Source organism: Triplophysa rosa, unplaced genomic scaffold, assembly GCF_024868665.1.
Source record: "Triplophysa rosa unplaced genomic scaffold, Trosa_1v2 scaffold43_ERROPOS3730504+, whole genome shotgun sequence".
NCBI classification, from domain to species: Eukaryota; Metazoa; Chordata; class Actinopteri; order Cypriniformes; family Nemacheilidae; genus Triplophysa; species Triplophysa rosa.
This window is the reverse complement of record NW_026634442.1, coordinates 31,473-50,550: the sequence shown is the minus strand read 5'-3', so window position 1 is coordinate 50,550 and position 19,078 is coordinate 31,473. Positions and strand designations below refer to the sequence as shown.

General features: G+C 47.5%; 1 protein-coding gene across 2 annotated transcripts in view; it reads left to right on the top strand.

The window, feature by feature from the left end:
- Window positions 1-264: 264 nt before the first annotated feature.
- Window positions 265-19,078, top strand: part of st6gal2b (ST6 beta-galactosamide alpha-2,6-sialyltranferase 2b) — a 36,176-nt gene continuing 17,362 nt past the window's right edge. Inside the window, exons 1-2 of one of the 2 annotated variants that reach the window (XM_057328336.1) lie at window positions 265-597; window positions 11,442-12,161. In XM_057328336.1, coding sequence (XP_057184319.1) covers window positions 11,450-12,161 — 712 coding nt within the window. In that variant the 5' untranslated portion in view covers window positions 265-597; window positions 11,442-11,449. Of the gene's footprint in view, window positions 598-11,313; window positions 12,162-19,078 lie in introns of both variants that reach the window. The other variant, XM_057328335.1, reaches the window with a different exon arrangement.

The window sequence follows — 19,078 nt, the reverse complement described above, 5'->3', positions numbered from 1 at the left end:
TAACTGTTTTCTAAATTTTTGCCATCACACCATTGGACACATGTAGCCTATTTGTCAACTACCCAAATAAACCCTGCTGTAAATAGCCTATAATTTATATGACAATAAACCTAGTTATGTGTCACCCTAAAACATTCAACTTTATTTCATTAAAGGTTGTCTAAAATTTTATAACATGATATTGATGATAATAATAATGGTTTATAATTATTCATTAGCAAAACAGTAAACAGGAAGAGTTGGACAATATGATCCAGCATCGGACGGGGCACATGTAAGCCCTGAGAAAGACGAGTATTCTCTGCAGAGCGAAACAGAGTGCCTCAGACAGCGGTCTTTACTCGTGCCTCTGTAGGTGACTTGCAAGTGCATTCGTTTGACATCTCGAATAGTTTTCAATTCTAGTCTTGACTGCAGAACAAAAAAATATTGATTGCGTTGACAAACTGCCGAAAGGAATGTCAGAGAAATAATCTAGTTCTAGCATCTAGCAACATAACACCGAAATGGATTGTTTTAGTACAGTAATTATTCACACTAGGGTATTTTAAACGCCCAAGTTCGCTTGACGCGAACAGTCTGCTGCGATCAGTTGCGGTAAGTGAACAGTTTCTCCACATTTCCGCCTACAGATAACGTTACGTTTGCACATCATTATTCGTGCTATTTTGACATCTGTAATTGTTTTATAAGATATTTGGGGCACACTTTACAGTTTTAGTGCTAATATATATTGGTTTAGCTACAGCAACCATGTTTAACCATATTTGTAGTAGCAGGCTTAACATAGCAATCCATCAAGATTCGAAGTGTTTAAGTTTAGTTTTGTTTTGGCTAATTTGTTTGTGTGTTAAAATGGATTTAATTTATGTACTGCCGTAAATAACACGTGTCATTTATATGCCTATAGGCTACTGTACATAACATTACATGTACGCAATTGGCTGACATGTTTATCCGCATTACAAGGAATCGACTTTATCAGTAGCCTATGTGTGTTCCCAGGCATATATTCACAACAGGTTGCACACTGTCATTTATCAACCAGTTTGTGTTTTGACTTATTTGAGTCAGTTTCTAATACGTTTCTAATAACAAAAATTACAATCCTTATCTGGCTCGGCTTAACAGTAAACTGTAAACAATTATTTAATAAAGATTATTAACTAGTTTTTAACTAGGAAATGTCACACCCTGTCCATAAGCAGCTAACTGATGCAATCGTGATGCAAAGACACTGCATTTATTGACAAACAGAGGATATTGACCAAGTGCTGGCATATGACTGGCAGGAAGGCTTTTTAAAAAATACAGGAAACTTAAATTCTGTTTAGATTTGGGTGCATAAAGAAGCAGAAAGGTCTTAGTTCCTCATTTGATAAGCATTTGTTTTGTTCTTTTGTATTTTGATCATAGGGTGCCTTATCCTGCCTCCATCAATAGCTTTGTTTATTTATTTAGGTAAAGGTCTCTCTCCACACAAACCTTCTGCTTGCATTGAAAAAGCCCTTCTTCGTGTGTTGATGGCATAATTACTTAAGTTTATTGAAAAGCTTTGCTGATTTAAGATTCTTCACAGTGGTTTGCCTTGCTAGAAAAGGCATTTGTTTCTCTCAGTGTATTGTGTACAAGGCAGAACTGAATGACTAAGAAACAGCAGGTGAAATTATTTATATCCTCATAATTATAATTTGTGATCATGATACTGTAGCTTAATGGTTAAAGATCACAGCTCCAAAATACAAAGCTTGCAGATCAAATGCAATAGTTTGATGAAAGAATTTATGAGAATAGCTCTACTCAGTCACCTTTGTGCCCTTCAACAAGCCGCTAAACATAGGATGTTACAGCATCATTTCAGTGCTGTGGCTTTCCTTGTTTTTTTCCCAGAACATAGCTGGAATTGTGCAACTGACTCCCACAAAATTGTGTGTATTTATTCGGAAAACTGTGTACTGTAGTGAGGTTTTTACATGCTCTTGGTTGCCTAAGTATGTTTTCACAACTGGTTCTCTTCAAAAGAGCCAAGCTCAGACCCCTTAAACCTAGTTCTCTGTCAATTTTCAGACCTTGAAACTGGTTCAGATTTGCCTCACTGTACAATTATGGATGTAAATTTGAGCACAATGCCTTCAACATATTAATATAAAACATATTAAAACCTGTTTTCACACATACTATCCTGTTACCTGCTAAACTTATCCTCATGCTTGCACAAGTTTAGTCATTTTCTCACCTTACAAGGCTAGCACATAACTCATTTAAAGTTGTCATGAACTGGCCTTTTTTATTGTTTTAAACTGTTGTATGAGGTCTACTTATGACGTTCACGTGGTTTTTACATTCAAAAACATCAAAATCAATAAGTAAATGGCTATTTTCTACCTGTGTTTTGAGGCCGGCTCAACAAACGCTCGGTTTTAATGGGCGTGCCGCATTGAAGACTTGGAAGTAAACAGCCACTGCTATGATTGGATAGCAGTTTGCGTAGTAAATTTAGTTGGAGCCTTCTGTGAATTTGGTTAGACACGTAACGTTAGGATACACATTATCAGGACATATCAAGCGATCTCTAACAAAGCAATAGTGACGCATAGTGCAAATATGTTCCCTTTCTGTCGGTCTCTCGACGTTGTGTCGAGACAGAATGGGGTTTGAACTTGAGAACCTATCATCTCTGATTGTACTTTTGAAAGTCCAATGAACTTGGCAAATGGCATGGTATGCCAGTCTCCGCCCTGTGCATACGGGTATAAATGCTCCCTTCCAAGGCATGTAAGTTTCTTCGACACTCGTGTCACACTGCTGCTGGCAAGCTGCCTCGGCTCTTCACGCCATGGCAGTCCTGCAAGCCACGGCATTAAAGCAGTTGGACAAGGGAAGACACGGTGCTGGGTCATACGATGTCCACTCTGGTGGTCCAGGAGAGACACCTATGGCTTAACCTTAGCAGATGAGAGACGCCGAAAAGGTATACTTTCTCGATGCGCCCGTCGCGCAAGGTGGGCTGTTTGGTGACACCGTTGAGGATTTTTTCACAACAGTTCTCGGCGGTGAAGAAGCAGATGGAGACCATTAAGTCTTGCCGCGACCCAGCCACCTTCAGGTCGTCGAGGTCCCGGCTAGCATCTGCTCCCCAGCAGCCCCGCCCCTCCGCCATGGCACCAGCGCCCCCTCCTCAGGCGGCCCCCCCGTGGACGGAGAACATCGGGGAAGGGAGCATCGACAGCCCAGGGAGACCCAGGACATCGGGCACGACTCCACCCACAACTCCGCTGTTGAGTCGCACCGGGACGTTCCCCGTCCCATCTCTTGCCGGGCCCTTTTCAGGGCCTGGCACCCACTTTCTCTCAAAAGCGGCATCTTGTATTGCCTTCTCATAAGGGCAGTAAATCGCTTTCCCGCTCATTCTCCTTCACAACTCCTTCCTGGTGGAACATTCTTCCTAACTCATTCCGGTCAACCACATCTCTCACAACATTCAAAAAACTACTTAAAGGTGTCCTGAACTGGGCTTGTTTATGGTTTTATACTGTTGTATGAGGTCTACTTATGACGTTTGCGTGGTTTTTACATTCGAAAGCATCAAAATCAATAAGTAATAGGCTATTTTCTACCCGGGTTTTGAGGCCGTCTCGACAATGCTCTGTTTAAATGGGCGTGCCGCATTGAAGACTTAAAAGTAATGCCCACTACTATGATTGGATAGCAGTTTGCATAGTAAACTTAGTTGGAGCCTTTTGTGAATTTGGTTAGACACGTAACGTTAGGATACACATTATCAGGACATATCAAGCGATCTCTAACAAAGCAATAGTGACGCATAGTACAAATATGTTTTACTCACATAAGATTGCTGCGCCATTCCTGTCGGATCCAATATTGACTGCACAGCACTGCTTTTTTATTTTAGTCTCTCCGAAAATCCAGCGCCTTGTTCACAAAGGAATCCATGGTGAAATGATGCGAACAAATGCTCAATGTTTCACCCACATGAGCAGGAATGTTCTTAAAAATAAACTTCAACCACGCAGTCCCACAACCAGGCGCTGCACAATGTTGCACGTTTGTTGCTTGGTCGCTCTAAATAAAAATAACAGTGAAAGAAGTCCTCACTTTTTTTTGCACATATGACACGGGGCTAGCCGCTCTCGAGAGCACTTCGCTAAAGTGACAGGGTTGCCAGATCTTCACCAAAAAAATAAGAAAATAAAGACAAGACAAAAACAAGCCTTAAAATACAAATTGTTTATATATTTTATAAGACCAAAAATTCTTAAAATCTGCAACAGACCATTTATTAAGACCTAAGTGCCAAGGCTTTTTGATCTAAGACCAAACAACAAGCATAAATGCGCTTATTAATAACAAACATGGCAACACAGCATATCAGCAGTTTAGTTTAAACTGACGGACAAAACGAATCTTTAGCCGAAAAACATGTCGCTATGGTTACCAGTTTGTCAATCATCACAAATGCGGTAGTGTGTACTATGTGTGGCTTAAGTCATTCATGAACCAGTGGGCAGGGCTAGAGAAGTAGTCGCTGATATTTTTCTGTGGAGGCGGTGTTCAACCTATCTATGGCTATCTATGACATAGATAGGTGCATTCCAGGACTTGGCGTTCGCTGAGCCTGGTGACAATAACAGTTGTAATTTCAGTAACAAGAGCGTTTTCAGTTCTGACACTTACATGATGTTCGCTTGAATACGATTCCCTCTTATACAACAAAAGCTAGGGTTAAAATTGAGGTCTTAATTCATGGCCCCTTTAAAACCCATCTCTTCTGTGAATACTTGACAGCAAAATGAACCTCCCCCCCAAAAAAAACACTAACCCTCTCTCTTTCTCTCAACAGGTAGTGGTCTAGCTTTTGTTGAAACTAGTAACATGGTATTAGCACCTATTGTATTATTGCTCCTGTATGACATATCGCTTATTGCTCCCTGAACTCTCTGTAAGTCACTTTGGATAAAAGCGTCTGCTAAATGACTAAATGTTAAAAGAAGCGTCCTTTCTCCCTGAGTGTTTTTTCCAACAGAGCGCAGCCTCAACTCAACGTTGCGCCATGCCGATCTTACTCGACGTTGCGTCATGCCAATCTCAACTCGACGTTGCGTCATGCCGATCTCGTCAGCACTCGACGGTGCGTCGTGCAGCAGGCAGGTAAGTCAACAGAACCGCCCACTTCCCCGGGGCCCCGCCGCCGGCGAGACGGCTGTCTGCCAACCACAGAACCATCCCCCATGGGGATGATGATGCAGATCGCTCCCCTAGCCCTCTGTCGCACAGTCGGGGGGCATGGTTACTGCTCCCCAGCCCAGGGGAGTGAGGACGATAGTGAGGATCTTTACCAAGGTCGCAGAGGCTGCTCTCGCTCCCCTCATGGAGCAGGGTGTGTGTATTCTCAACTATCTCGACGATTGGCTCATCTTAGTGCACTTGCGAGATATGTTGTGTACGCACCGAGAACTCGTGCTCCGGCACCTCGACCGACTGTGCCTGCGGGTCAACTGGGAGATGAGCAAGCTCTCCCTGGTGCAGAGCATCTCTTATCTCGGTATGGAACTAGACTCTGTCACCATGACAGCGCGGCTTACCAACGAGCGCGCCCAGTCAGTGGTGAGCTGCCTGAGTCTCTTCAGGTGACAACCAGCGGTCCCACTGAAACTCTTTCAGAGGCTCCTGGGCCATATGGCATCCTCAGCAGCGGTCGTTCCACTTGGATTGATGCATATGAGACCGTTTCAGCATTGGCTCCAGAGTCGCATTCCCTGGAGAGCGTGGCACACTGGCATGACGTATTTCCATCACGCCTCATTACTGTCGCACCCTAGCCCCTTGGAAAGACATCTCTTTTCTCCGAGCTGGGGTTCCGCTCGGGCAGTTCTTGAGGTGTGTTGTGGTAACGACAGCCGCCTCCCTGCTTGGCTTGGGTGCTGTGTGCAATGGGTATGCAGTGTCGGGTCGTTGGACGGGCCCCTGCCTGCAGTGACATATCAATTGCCTAGAGTTGCTCACCGCTTGGCTTGCTCTGAAGAGGTTCCATCCCCTTATTCAGGGCAAGCACGTGCTGCTCCGTTGGAGCACAGATGCCGTGGCGTGCATCAATCGTCAGGGGGGCATTCACTCACGGCAGATGTCACAACTCGCCCGACGCCTCCTCCTCTAGAGTCAGCAGCTGGTGAAATCCCCAGCCGATGCGCTCACTCGGCAGGTCACGCTCCGTGGAGAGTGGTGACCCCACCCCTGTGCTGTCCAGCTCATTTGGGAGCAGTTCGGGCAGGCACAGTTGGACCTGTTCGCCTCCCTGGACACTTTGGTATTCACTGACCCTCGACACGGACGCCTTGGTGCACAATTGGAAGTACACCCTCCCCCCAGTGAGCCTCCTTGCACAGGTCTTGTGCAAGGTCAGGGAAGAGGAGCATCAAGTCCTGTTAGCTGCACCCTATTGGCCCAACCAGACTTGGTTCTCAGAGCTGACGCTTTTGATGACGACTCCCCCCTGGCCGAGTCCCCTGATGAACGACCTTTCTCAGGGGAAGGGCATGGTCTGGCACCCGAGACCATACCTCTGGAACCTCCACGTCTGGCTCCTGGATATGACGAGGAATCCTGAGTGACCTGCCTCCCGCAGTCGTGAGCACGATCACTCAGGCCAGAGCTCCAGCCACTAGGCGACTGTATGCCTACAAGTGGCTCCTCTTCTCATCCTGGTGTTCTTCCTGTGAGGAAGATCCGCAGAGTTGTACCAGGAAAGGTTAGAGAGCAACCTCTCCCACTCCACACTCAAGGTGTATGTCGCCGCCATCGCCACACATCACACGCTTGTGGCCGGTAAGTCTCTGGGACAGCACGACCTGGTCGTCAGATTCCTGAGGGGCGCAAGGAGGATGATTCATCCGCATCCGCACTCTGTACCCTCTTGGGACCTCAATGTGGTTCTCGTGGGCCTGGGAAGGGCCCCATTTGAGCCCCAAGGAGAAGCCGCTCTACCTCATCTCTCTCCTAGTGGCGCTCGCCTCCATCAAGAGGGTAGGGGATCTGCACACACTCTCTGTGTCCAACGAGTGCTTAGAGTTCGGGCCGGGCGACTCCCAAATGGTTCTGGCACCCCGGCCTGGCTGTGTGGCCACTTCCTTCAGGGACCAAGTGGTGAACTTGCAGGCGCTCCCCCCTGCAAGGAGGGGAGGAAGACCCAACCCTGCCGTGCTGTGTCCAGGACGCACGCTACTTGGACCGCACGCTGAGCTTCAGAAGCTCTGAGCAGCTCTTTGTCTGTTTTTGAGGACAGTAGAAGGGGAGAGCTGTCTCCAAACAGAGATTGGCGCACTGGATCGTGGACTCCATCACTCTGGTGAACCAGTCCCAAGATCTTCTGGCCCTCTGGCAGTGAGAGCTCACTTCACCCGGAACTGGCTCAGGGCGCCTCTCTGGCAGACATCTGCAGAGCTGAGGGTTGGGCTATGCCCAACACTTTGTAGATTCCACAACCTTTGTGTAGAGCCGGTGTCTGCCCACGTGTTGCAGTAAGACCGGCGGCCGGCTGGGTGTACGCCTGCGAAGCGCCTTCTCCCCTTCATCAGGTAAGTCAGTGCGCTATTCCAGCTTCACTACTTCCACCACCGGGCGAAGTACAAGCATCCCATCCATCACTAAGCACCTCTCTGGTTTATGAACCGGGCGGAGCGGCCCATATTCCAAGCCCAGTATAGGTAGAGTGTCCCACACGAGGTGAACCCCTATACCTGAGCTAGTGCTCCACAAGTAGTGACTCCCCCTTGGGTCATCCCGTCTGACGTTTCCTCACTCTTGGTTCCCCTGCTGATGAACCTGTTACCTCCCCTCGGTGGACTCCACCGCTTCTGTACACCCCTGGTTGGGGCCCCGCACTACTACTCCCATGAGATCGCCCCACTGGTGAGACCGTGTAGGTATTCCACGTATTATCTCCCTATGGCAGATGATGTCTCCGTAGCGTCCCCCTCTCAGGCGAGGGGCTAGCGCTTCCCAGTGTTCCTTACGGTGCCGGGCGGCTATCTCGTCTCTAGAGTAGGAAGGCCACCGCCTGTACGGCCGTTGGTAAGAGCCTTTCATCGTTGACTCACTGGAACTGATACCTTTCTACTCCACTGGAGGGTTGCGATTCGCGGTAACGCTCACTTGTGACTCGCCCAGGCCAGTCAGTGTCGTTCCGCTGGAAGTTGTGCCGCGGCTCAGCGCCGTGGCATTTCGTATAGCGACCCCATTCTGTCTCGACACAACATCGAGAGACTGACAGAAAGGGAACATCTCGGTTATGGATGTAACCTCCGTTCCCTGATGGAGGGAACGAGACGTTGTGTCCTTCATGCCACAACGCTTCACCGTCCGCTGCAGCGACCGAGAATGCCTCTTAGGTTCCTCAGCCCAAAAGATGAATGAATGGGCACGCCATCTTCCTTTTATAACTGTATGCACGGGGCGGAGACTGGCGTTGTCACGGTCCTACCTTCTTGTTTATGAATTCCTAGTCGTGTGGCAGGATCGGGACAGAGCCCTTAGGTTTTATGTGAGAAAGCCATGAGATGTTTATGTTTTTTACTTCTCATGTGTTTTCTTGTGTCTTGTCATTGGCCCCGCCCCTCTCATTTCTTGTATTGCTTCCCTACCGTATCTAATGTTTCCCACCTGCCCTGTGTCATTATCCATCATTTGTCTTACCCTATTTAATGCCCTCTTGTTTCATTGTCCTGTGCCCTTGCGTTGCGTTTCATGTGTTTGTTATACCTCATGTCATGCACGTCTTCCCCTTGTCCTGCCAAGAAACTTTTCTGTGTTTGCCTTGCCATGTTATTAGTAAGTCTGGTTCCTGTCATTTTAGTGTAAGTCTAGTTTTCTTGTTTTCTTTCGTTTTTGCCCCGTGTGGGAAATCTTTGTTTTGTATTATACTGCCTTAGTTGAGTTTTCTCCATCGTGGGTGTTTTGTTTTGTGTTTTGTTAATTATTAAAACTTCTCTGTGTTAACCCCTTCCCGTTGCCTGCATCTGGGTTCTTCCGCCACGACTATCGTGACAGAACGCAAGGGCCATCACTGAACCCAGCAGGCAGCATGAACGCTGGACGGTCTCACCTAGCTCGCCTCCTCTGTGGAGTTCGCCGGGGAGCGCGAGTGTGTACGAGTATGTGGACAGGTTCCTGGACGTCGCCGAGAATGGTGTCTTCGGGGAGGAGGAACTCGCGGTGCTTTTTAACTCTGGTCTCAGGGACCCACTTTCGCGGGTGGAGATGAGGGCATTGAGTCCGCTGGACTTCGACGCCGTGTGGCTGTCCACCGCGGAGCGATCGGAGTCCATGGTCTTAGCACTTACCAGCTACCCATCTCCGCTGGTCACGATACCTGAGGGTGGTTCCCTGCAGATCGGGGTTTTGGGCAGTCCCGTGTCCAGTCCCGTGTCCAGTCCGGTGCAGCAGCCGGCGTCCCAGCCGGTGCAGCAGCCGGCCTTCCAGCTTGCGGCCAGCCTTGTCATGGCTTTCTCACATAAAACCTAAGGGCTCTGTCCCGATCCTGCCACACGACTAGGAATTCATAAACAAGAAGGTTCATAAACTGGAACGTCGGCGTTTTCCCCCAGGACTTCCTCCCCTAAGTCCCCAAGGACTCCGCGCCCTCGAGCGCAGCCGGGGACTAAGACTGTTCCCCCCACAAGCCCTTGTCTGTCCCCACCCCCCTCCCATGTTTGTTATTTTTATTATCTCACCCCAACCCCGCTGTCATTCTGTTATGTTTACCTTTGGTTATGTTGTCTATGTGTATTTGGATCTTGTCTGTCACCCAGTCGGTCTTGTCTTGTTAGTCGACCCCTTGGTGAACACCTGGGGGTGTTCATTAAGGGGGGGGGGCTCTGTCACGGTCCTACCTTCTTGTTTATGAATTCCTAGTCGTGTGGCAGGATCAGGACAGAGCCCTTAGGTTTTATGTGAGACAGCCATGAGATGTTTATGTTTTTTACTTCTCATGTGTTTTCTCGTGTCTTGTCATTGACCCCGCCCCTCTCGTTTCATGTATTGCTTCCCTGCCGTGTCTAATGTTTCACACCTGCCCTGTGTCATTATCCCTCGTTTGTCTTACCCTATTTAATGCCCTCTTGTTTCATTGTCCTGTGCCCTTGCGTTGCGTTTCATGTGTTTGTTATACCTCGTGTCATGCTCGTGTTCCCTTTGTCCTGCCAAGAAACATTTCTGTGTTTGCCTTGCCGTGTTATTTGTTAGTCTGGTTCCTGTCATTTTAGTGTAAGTCTAGTTTTCTTGTTTTCTTTCGTTTTTGCCCTGTGTGGGAAATCTTTGTTTTGTATTATACTGCCTTAGTTGAGTTTTCCCCATCGTGGGTGTTTTGTTTTGTGTTTTTGTTAATTATTAAAACTTCTCTGTGTTAACCCCTTCCCGTTGCCTGCATCTGGGTTCTTCCGCCGCGACTATCGTGACAGGTGTGCCATGCCATTTGCCAAGTTGATTGGCCTTTCAAAAGTAGAATCAGAGATGATAGGTTCTCAAGTTCAAACCCCATTCTGTCTCGACACAACGTCTCGTTCCCTCCATCAGGGAACGGAGGTTACATTCGTAACCGAGACGTTTTCTGTTACCAACATTTTTCAATTTTCTTTTATGTTCAGCAGAAGAAAGTCATACAGGTTTGAAATGACAAGAGGGCATGAAAATAATGACAGATTTTTCATTTTGAAGGTTGTCTTTTTCTTGATTCAAACATTGTTGAAAACATTTGACACACGTAAACAAAATTTAAAACACTGCACTTGTGGTTTTTTGATATTTTAATGCAAAAATCTTACATATTGTGCCTTTAACTAACTTCTGTATGTACATTAAGCTATCGAGATGTTAGGTCCACAAAATCAGATCTGCTCGTTTTTTCTTAATATTTTTGATGGAAAGTCAAAAATGGTTGCACTTTTTTATTGACCAAATAATCCAGTGCGGGTTGGTATAGGATTAAACATCCATAACCATTTCAGCATCTTAAAGTCTGCTTACGTTAAATATTACCTTCGTTTAGGTACCATGACTTTAGTAATGACATTTATCACACAAAGTAAAAAGAACTAAGTTTTTTCCTTAGTTGTAAATGGTTCTTTTTTTTCAAGAATGTGCACCAAGCCAGCCAGAATAGAGTCTCTTTGCAGTGGAACCAGGCAACAAGGGCCAAAATAGATAAGATGACTTCTTTAATAAATGGCATACTGTAAAACAGATTTGAATGTTAACAGCTAGATGTAATGAAACACTTTGAAATTGAAACATTGTTTGCAGATGTCCCCTCCAGATTTTCTTAGTTCTGAGAAACATTAACCAGCATGGGAGTTCTTGCTGGTGTGAGCTGGTCTTCTCAGCAGATCTACAATACCGTACCACAAATTACATCTCAAATCTTTCTTCAGGGTGAGTGATGTGGAACGGGGTGGTGATTGTCCAGGACTCACTCCTACGGCATGTCATGAAGCAATCGTCCCAAGTTCTCCTGTTTTTCCTGGTGGTCTGGATGCTGCTCTTCCTCGTTGTCTTCACCTACTTTTTTGACTCTCAGGTGAACCAGACCCAAAAGGCAATTTCCATCTCATACTCTGACGGTCAACATGTTGCCCGGGACAGCAGAGAATTAAAAAAAACCCACTCGAGTAGGTTTGCAGAGAGGAGGGGTCTATTCCAGAGCAGACGAGATTTTAAACTTTCTGACTCAATATATAAGCAGCTTCATTTAAGGAATATATACAAAATGAGATTGGAGAGAAGGATTAAGAAGAACAAGACAAAGACAATCGACAACACTTGGTTGCTGATGGAAGGTCTTTGGAAGGGAAATGTGTCCTCCAACATGTTAAATCGACGACTGCAACGAGTCATAAAAGATTATGTTCGCGTCAATAAGCACAAGGTTCTCTACAAAGGGAAGAGAAATGCAAGTAGGAGCAGGCAGGAGTTACTCTGTCAGATGAAACTGCAAACTCGGCTCAAGAGTCTGGATAGTTCAGAGCAGCCATTTGTTCGCCTAGGCTTTCAACGGTGGTTTCCATCCCAACCCCTGCAGAAGGTGTACAAGACATGTGCTGTGGTATCATCGGCAGGCTCAATCCTTAACTCATTAATGGGACGAGAAATTGGTGAGTTGGACAGGATTTTTTATTTTTATTTTACTGTGAAATATACAGTATCTCACAGAAGTGAGTACACCCCTCACATTTTTGTAAATATTTTATTATATCTTTTCATGTGACAACACTGAAGAAATGACACTTTGCTACAATGTAAAGTAGTGAGTGTACAGTTTTTATAACAGTGTAAATTTACTGTCCCCTCAAAATAACTCCACACACAGCCATTAATGTCTAAACCGCTGGCAACAAAAGTGAGTACACCCAAATTGGGCCCAATTACCAATTTTCCCTTCCTGGTGTCATGTGATTTGAGGGGACAGCAAATTTACACTGTTATACAAGCTGTACACTCACTAATTTATATTGTAGCAAAGTTTCATTTTTTCAGTGCTGTCACATGAAAAGATATAATAAAACATTTACAAAAATGTGAGGGGTGTACTCACTTCTGTGATATACTGTGTATTTACATATGAATATATACAGCCGCGGAAAAAAGGAAGAGACCATTCCAAATTTTCATGTAATCAGCATTTCTACATGTATTGTGGCAATTCCAGTCCAGTGTCTGTTGAATTTCAACAGTGATAAAGTCATCCAACAGCAATGTGAAAGACTAACAGCATGACAAGACACATGAAAACGTCTTGGTTACGGATGTAACCTCTGTTCCCTGGTGGAGGGAACGAGACATTGTGTCGAGCTGACAGATGGGGTTCGTCCCTGAGAACCAATCGCTTCCGACTTCTTAGAAAAGGCCAATGAAATTGGCGAATGAAATTTACATGCCGGACTCCGCCCCCGGATATCCGGGTATAAAAGGGAGACGGCATGCCTCATTCATTCACCTTTGTGATGAGGAGCCTGAGACCCCTCACGACTGCTGCAGTGGGCAGCACGTGTTGTGGCAAGAAGGACACAATGTCTCGTTCCCTCCGTCGGGGAACTGAGGTTACATCCGTAACCAAGACGTTCCCTTTCTGTCTGTCTCTTGACGTTGTGTCGAGCCGACAGATGGGGTTCCTATGGAAAATGCCACAACACTGTGCCCTGTCACAATCTCTAGCGAAGCGACGGTGACTGGCCTGGGCGTGTCAGCCGTGAGCGCTACCGCGAAATTGTAACCTACCAGTGGGTAGGTAGGGGGTCCCAGAGCTTTACTTGAAAGGTGGGAAGGCCCTTGCCTTCGGCCTCTGTGAGGTACCGTAAGGCCACTGGGTAAGCGCTACTTCCTCAAGCGGGGGATGCGCTACAGAGACCACTTCCTACCGGAGGGAGGAGTTTAGTGGAGATACCAACATGGTCTCACCGATGGGGGAGAACTCATGGGAAGAATGTGTGGACTGAAGGAGTTAACCGCGAGGTGGAGGTCCACCTAGGGAAGGTCATGGGTTACAAAGGTGGGAACCAATCATGAGGATACATCAGACGGAACCGCCCTGCTGGGGGGTTACAACGTCCGGTAGCACTAGGTCCGGTTAGAGCTATGTTGTGAATAACTCAGTTGGTACCCGGCCTAAGGGGCAGGGCTGCTCAGCCCGCAGGAGGTGCTTGCTTAGTGATGGATGGAGTGCCTGTTCTTCACCCAGTGGGAGAAGAAGGGAGGCTAGTTTAGTACGCTGACCCCCTTAGGAGAAAGGTACTGTCATAGGCGTACACCCTACTGGCCGCCAGTTTTGCCTTATGCCTGCAAGACTAGAGCTGATACCAGTTTTACACGGAGGCTGTAGGACCTCGTGAAGGTGATGGGTGTAGCCCAACCCGCAGCTCTGCAGATGTCTGCCAGAGAGGCGCCTCGAGCCAGTGCCCATGAGGAGGCTGTAAACCGTGTGGAGAGAGCTCTCACCCAGTGGGCACGGGCGATCTTATGACAGGTACGCAGTAGGGCTGTGCAAAAATATCGATACATGTAACTATCACAATATTTTTTTTTTTAATAATGTATTGATAGTGATGCCTCTACTATTGAAAAAAAATTTTTCAAATCATGTCATATACATACGGCCAAAAGTAAGTGGAAGCGAGCATGGCGAGTAATGAGCGATGTAAAATAATGCTGTTTGTAAGCTTCGCAAGCCATGACACAAGTCACTTGGCTACTTCAGTGCATTAGACAAAAAGTTTATTAAGAAAAGTAACAATGACATTTATTGCGCTTTCACGGATGTGACACCAGTGCATTTACAGCACTGATGAAGCAGGGGTTTTATACTGCCCATGTTCAGTGTTTTAACTGTAATGCACCACAACAGCTAAGTGACTTGCGTGAGCCACCTTATTCCCCTGTGATACGCACTTGAGGGGTGCAATCCACAGTTTGAGAACCCAAACCTCTGATCTAAAGGTCCATGCATCACACATCATGGCCACTCTGCAGAGGTAAGGGATGTTTTTACAATTATCCTTACAGAAAACCCCAGGTGGTGGACAGCATGTTGTATTTTTAGCTCTACTTTTTACATTTTCTATTTAAAGTATTGCAATATATCGCAAATGTGTATCGTATCGAAATACATAGCAATATATTGTATCCTGACCCATCTATCGGGATATGTATCGTATCGGGAGGCACTTGCCAATACACAGCCCTAGTACGCAGTAGTGACGGCGTCCATGATCTAGTGCACCAATCTCTGTTTGAGACAGCCCTCCCTGCTGATCTCCAAAACAGACAAAGAGCTGCTCAGAGCTCCTGTGGCTCTGCGTGCGGTCCAAGCAGAGGCGCAATGCGCGTACTGGACACAACACGGATGGGGTTGGGTCTTCCTCCCCGGTGGGGAGCGCCTGTAAGTTCACCACCTGGTGTAGGGGGAGTGGTGGGAACTTTGGGCACGTAGCCGGGCCGGGGTCTCAGGATAGCGTGAGAATCACCGGGCCTGAGTTCTAGGCAATCTGTGGACACGGAGAATGCTTTTAGGTCCGCTACCCTTTGAGCGCCATCCGGAGAGCCGTCTTCATCGTGAGGTGAGAAAGAGTGGCATCTCCGAGGGGCTCCAGGACCGCATCAAGGTCGCAAGAGGGTACGGAGCACGGGTGAGGCGGTAGCCTTCCCGCATCCCTTAGGAACCAAATGATCAGGTTGTGCTGTCCTAGAGACTTACCAGCAACTGGGTCATGATGAGCGGCAATAGCGGCTACATACACGTTCAGTGTGGAAGGGGAGAGATTACTCTCAAGTCTCTGGAAGGACAGCACGTTCCCAATCGAGCAACTCCGCGGGTCTTCTCTTCTCTTCGAGAAGCGCACCAGGATGAGAAGAGGCACCACTTACAGTAGTGGCCAGGGCCCTAGCCTGGTCTTAACCGCCGCAGGGGGTAGGCCACTCAGGATCTCCTCATCTCGTCCAGGGCCAGACAACTCAAGGATCTTCGATGCTTCGTGGAGGGGCGCGCGGACCATGGAGGTGATCCAGAGGGCTGCGCCTGTGGTAGTTGACAGTCATTAGGAAGGTGCCTTTCCCTCGGAGGAAACTTGCTAAGGGTCTTCGCTTGACATGGTGAAGGCGCGCAGGGTCTGCCTGCGGGGGAGGGGGGAGGTGAGTCGTGAAGCAGTCAATTTTAGAGCGGTCCGGAGAGGAGTCACATTTCCTGGTTGGTGGCAGGCTATGTTGGGCGCATATCGTGAGCTACACTTGATGGCTCTTTGTGCGCTGATACTTGAGAATCCAGGGTCCGTTGTGGATCGACGGCGATCAGGCTGGGGGGAGAAGGTGCGTACTTCGCTGTGTCACATGGCGAGGTGACTGTGGGTCTGCTTTACTGAGTATGGCGGCAACGTTGGGGAGGTGGTGGTCTCCTCTTCGATGTCTCGAAGAGGACCAGGGCTGCTGGGAAGCAGACGGTGCACGGGATCTCGGCAGCCAGAGGGTGGTCGAGTCGCGGCTGGGGAGGACATACTTGATATCCTCTGTCTGCTCCCTAACTGTCGAACTAGACAGTATCACCAAACAGCCCCCCTTTGCGAGATGGGTGCAGCGAGAAAGCGGACTTTCTCAGTGTTACTCACCTGTGCAAGGTTCAGCCAGAGGTGTCTCTCCTGGACCACAAGTGTGGACATCGCCGACCCAGGGCCCGCGCGATCACCTTGTTCGCCCGAGAGCGAGGTCGGTGAAGCCGCGGAGTTCCTGCATAAACGCTGGGTCGGTCTTACCCTCGTGGAGCTCTCTCCGCGCATTGGCCTGCAGGATGGCCATAGCGTGGAGAGAGGGGCCAGCTTGGCCCGCAGCAGTGTAACCTCTCGACACCAAGATGCCGAAAACCAGCCTGGACGGGAGTTAGGTCGGCCAGTGGCCGCCTCTGGACGGGAGTCTAGGTCGAGCCCCTGGGGGACATCGACGTATCCTCTAGCTGCCCCACCATCGAGGGAAGAAAGGGCGATGGAACTAGTTGACGAGCGCCGAAGGGGGCGTTCCAGGTCGTACTAGTTCCTCATGCACTTCCGGGGAAACACGGCACTGGGGGCGAGTCGGCTTGGAGCCGCTCTCAACCCGAGTACCATGTATCCAGCCGCGAGCGTTGGGAGAGGCAGTGCGGTGCACTGCAACCCAATGCCGGCGGCCGGGAAGCATGGCTGACATTTCGAACGTCCGCTTCTTCCTGCTCGACCCCCCGAGGGAGGGAGCTCCAAGGAATCGTCGGAGTCGATGCCAGTAAGTCCCCTCCGATGCTGCAACGACATCTCATCATCACGCACCGTTCCGAATACGTGTTGAGGAACAAGACGGGGGACCGTCTCATGGGGAACGTCAGACGAGCGAGACGAGGTGTGAACGGTCCGCGAGCCAGTGGTTGATGGATTAGCGCTCACAGTAATCCTCATATCACCCTCGCTGCTTGGCATAGCGGACGGCAGGGCCGTAGTCCTGCTGTCACGGAACGGGAAGCAGACGAGGTGGTGGCTGAGTCCCGTGGGAACACAGCCACCCGTGACGCAACGTCTGAATCGTCAACCGCCTGCAGTGCGGGCAGGACGTATCCACAAGGGCTGCCCCAGCGTACTGGAAGCAGACCTCGTGTCCGTCCCCCTCCTCGATGAGTGTGTTGCACCCACGAGAACAGCGGGACATGCCACTCTGGAGAAATTTGCTCTTTTAGAGAAAAAACTCGAACACTTCTGGAACCGCTGAGACGCCCAGGGGAAGTCGCCGCTGGAAGGGACAGTCCGCTGCACCACGTCGTAGAACCGGCAGTCTTGTAGTTGCTATCTTGTAGCGAAGTCTGTTGATCATGAGCGAAGGCTCCGAAGAACAAAAGGTGAATGAATGAGGCACGCCGTCTCCCTTTTATACCCGGCTATCCGGGGGCGGAGTCCGGCATGCAAATTTCATTCGCCAATTTCATTGGCCTTTTCTAAGAAGTCGGAAGCCATTGGTTCTCAGGGACGAACCCCATCTGTCGGCTCGACACAACGTCGAGAGACTGACAGAAAGGGAACTGTGATACAAACTGAGGTGTCACATACATTTTTTTTTTAACTTTTCCTATATACATGTACAAATATTACTGTTGTGTTGCTTAAACTTGAATATGAACTTGTCTTTGAAGTATTTGAGGTTTGAGAAAATACAAAGTATTTTTCTGTTATTTTTAATCGTTTCTCCAGTTTTCATTGTCTGCAAATAAATGCAAATAGAATTTGAAATTTGGGAGAAAATTTGTTAATAGTTGACAGAATTAAACAAAAATAATAACTTTACCCAAACACATACCTATAAATAGTAAATTCAGAAAAAAAGGAAATCATTTTTAAATGGTCACGGCTGTAGATATAGATATACTGTATATACATACATGAATAATTTTTGAACCTATAAAGTACGAGCTGAATAGAAAAAGTTGAGAATCTCATAGTCTTTTTTTGGAAATCCTTGCTCTGTGACTTTCAGTATCTCTCTCTCTCGCTCTCCCTCTCTCGTGCTTATTCTCTTTCTCCCACTCAATTCATCGACCCTCTTGTTAGTCCTTGATTTTCTGCGCTGTTGTGTAAAGACATTGATGTATGTTGAATGTGTTGAAGCATGAATGCGGCTGACAGCTGTTGGACTTTTGAGGCAGTCCTGCATGTTCAAAAATTTGCACAGAGACGTTCTCCAAAATCGATTAGAAGTTTATTATCAGATGTAAAAAGGAGTAACAAAGCTTTGGGTTGTCAGTAAATCTCCACTCTCTCACAAAAGCCAACAACCCAAATTATTCAAAAACACACATATTTATTCAGTATTTGACGTCGTTCTCATCTTCTGACTCCTCCTTTGTCTCTAGTGAGTATTGATCCTTGGCAACCAATCACCGTGCACCACGTGTATTCTGACTCCGCCCTTCTTCGTTAGTTCCTGCAAAACAACATCTTTTTTGCAACACATCTTTTGCACCCTGTGGTCAGTTGCTAGTTTCAGGAAGTGTTCCCTAGAGACAGTTTCATATGGCAAGACAACATATTAAAATACTTTCAGTAAACAACACTCAATCATCTAATACTTTAATTATGCAGCGTTGTTTCTTAATCCTATGATTCAATAAAACACATCAAAACTCATGATTATACTTAAAACATATGCAGTGGATTAATTCATCTCTGTGTGACTCTTTGTCAGCCTAGCAGAACTAAATGTTCTGTCAGTTTAACCCACATCCTGTTTTTTATTCATGCAGCTCTTTGTGAGTTCCTCTTTTGTGGTTTCACTCCGAGTAAAAATAGCAAGCTCGTGATAAAAGCACACAGCTTAATGATTTAATGAAAGAAAACACTTATTGATTATATTGGTAATTAAATCATACTTCTAACTGAATAATATTTCCACACAGCCAATGACAGATGAGCATTAAAGCAGCCCATCCTGTCCTCTACAAGCTTTTGAATAGGTGCCTTGCCTCATTGTCAGACAGAAAGAGTGTTGATGGTGAAAATCAGTCGTTTTACTGGCT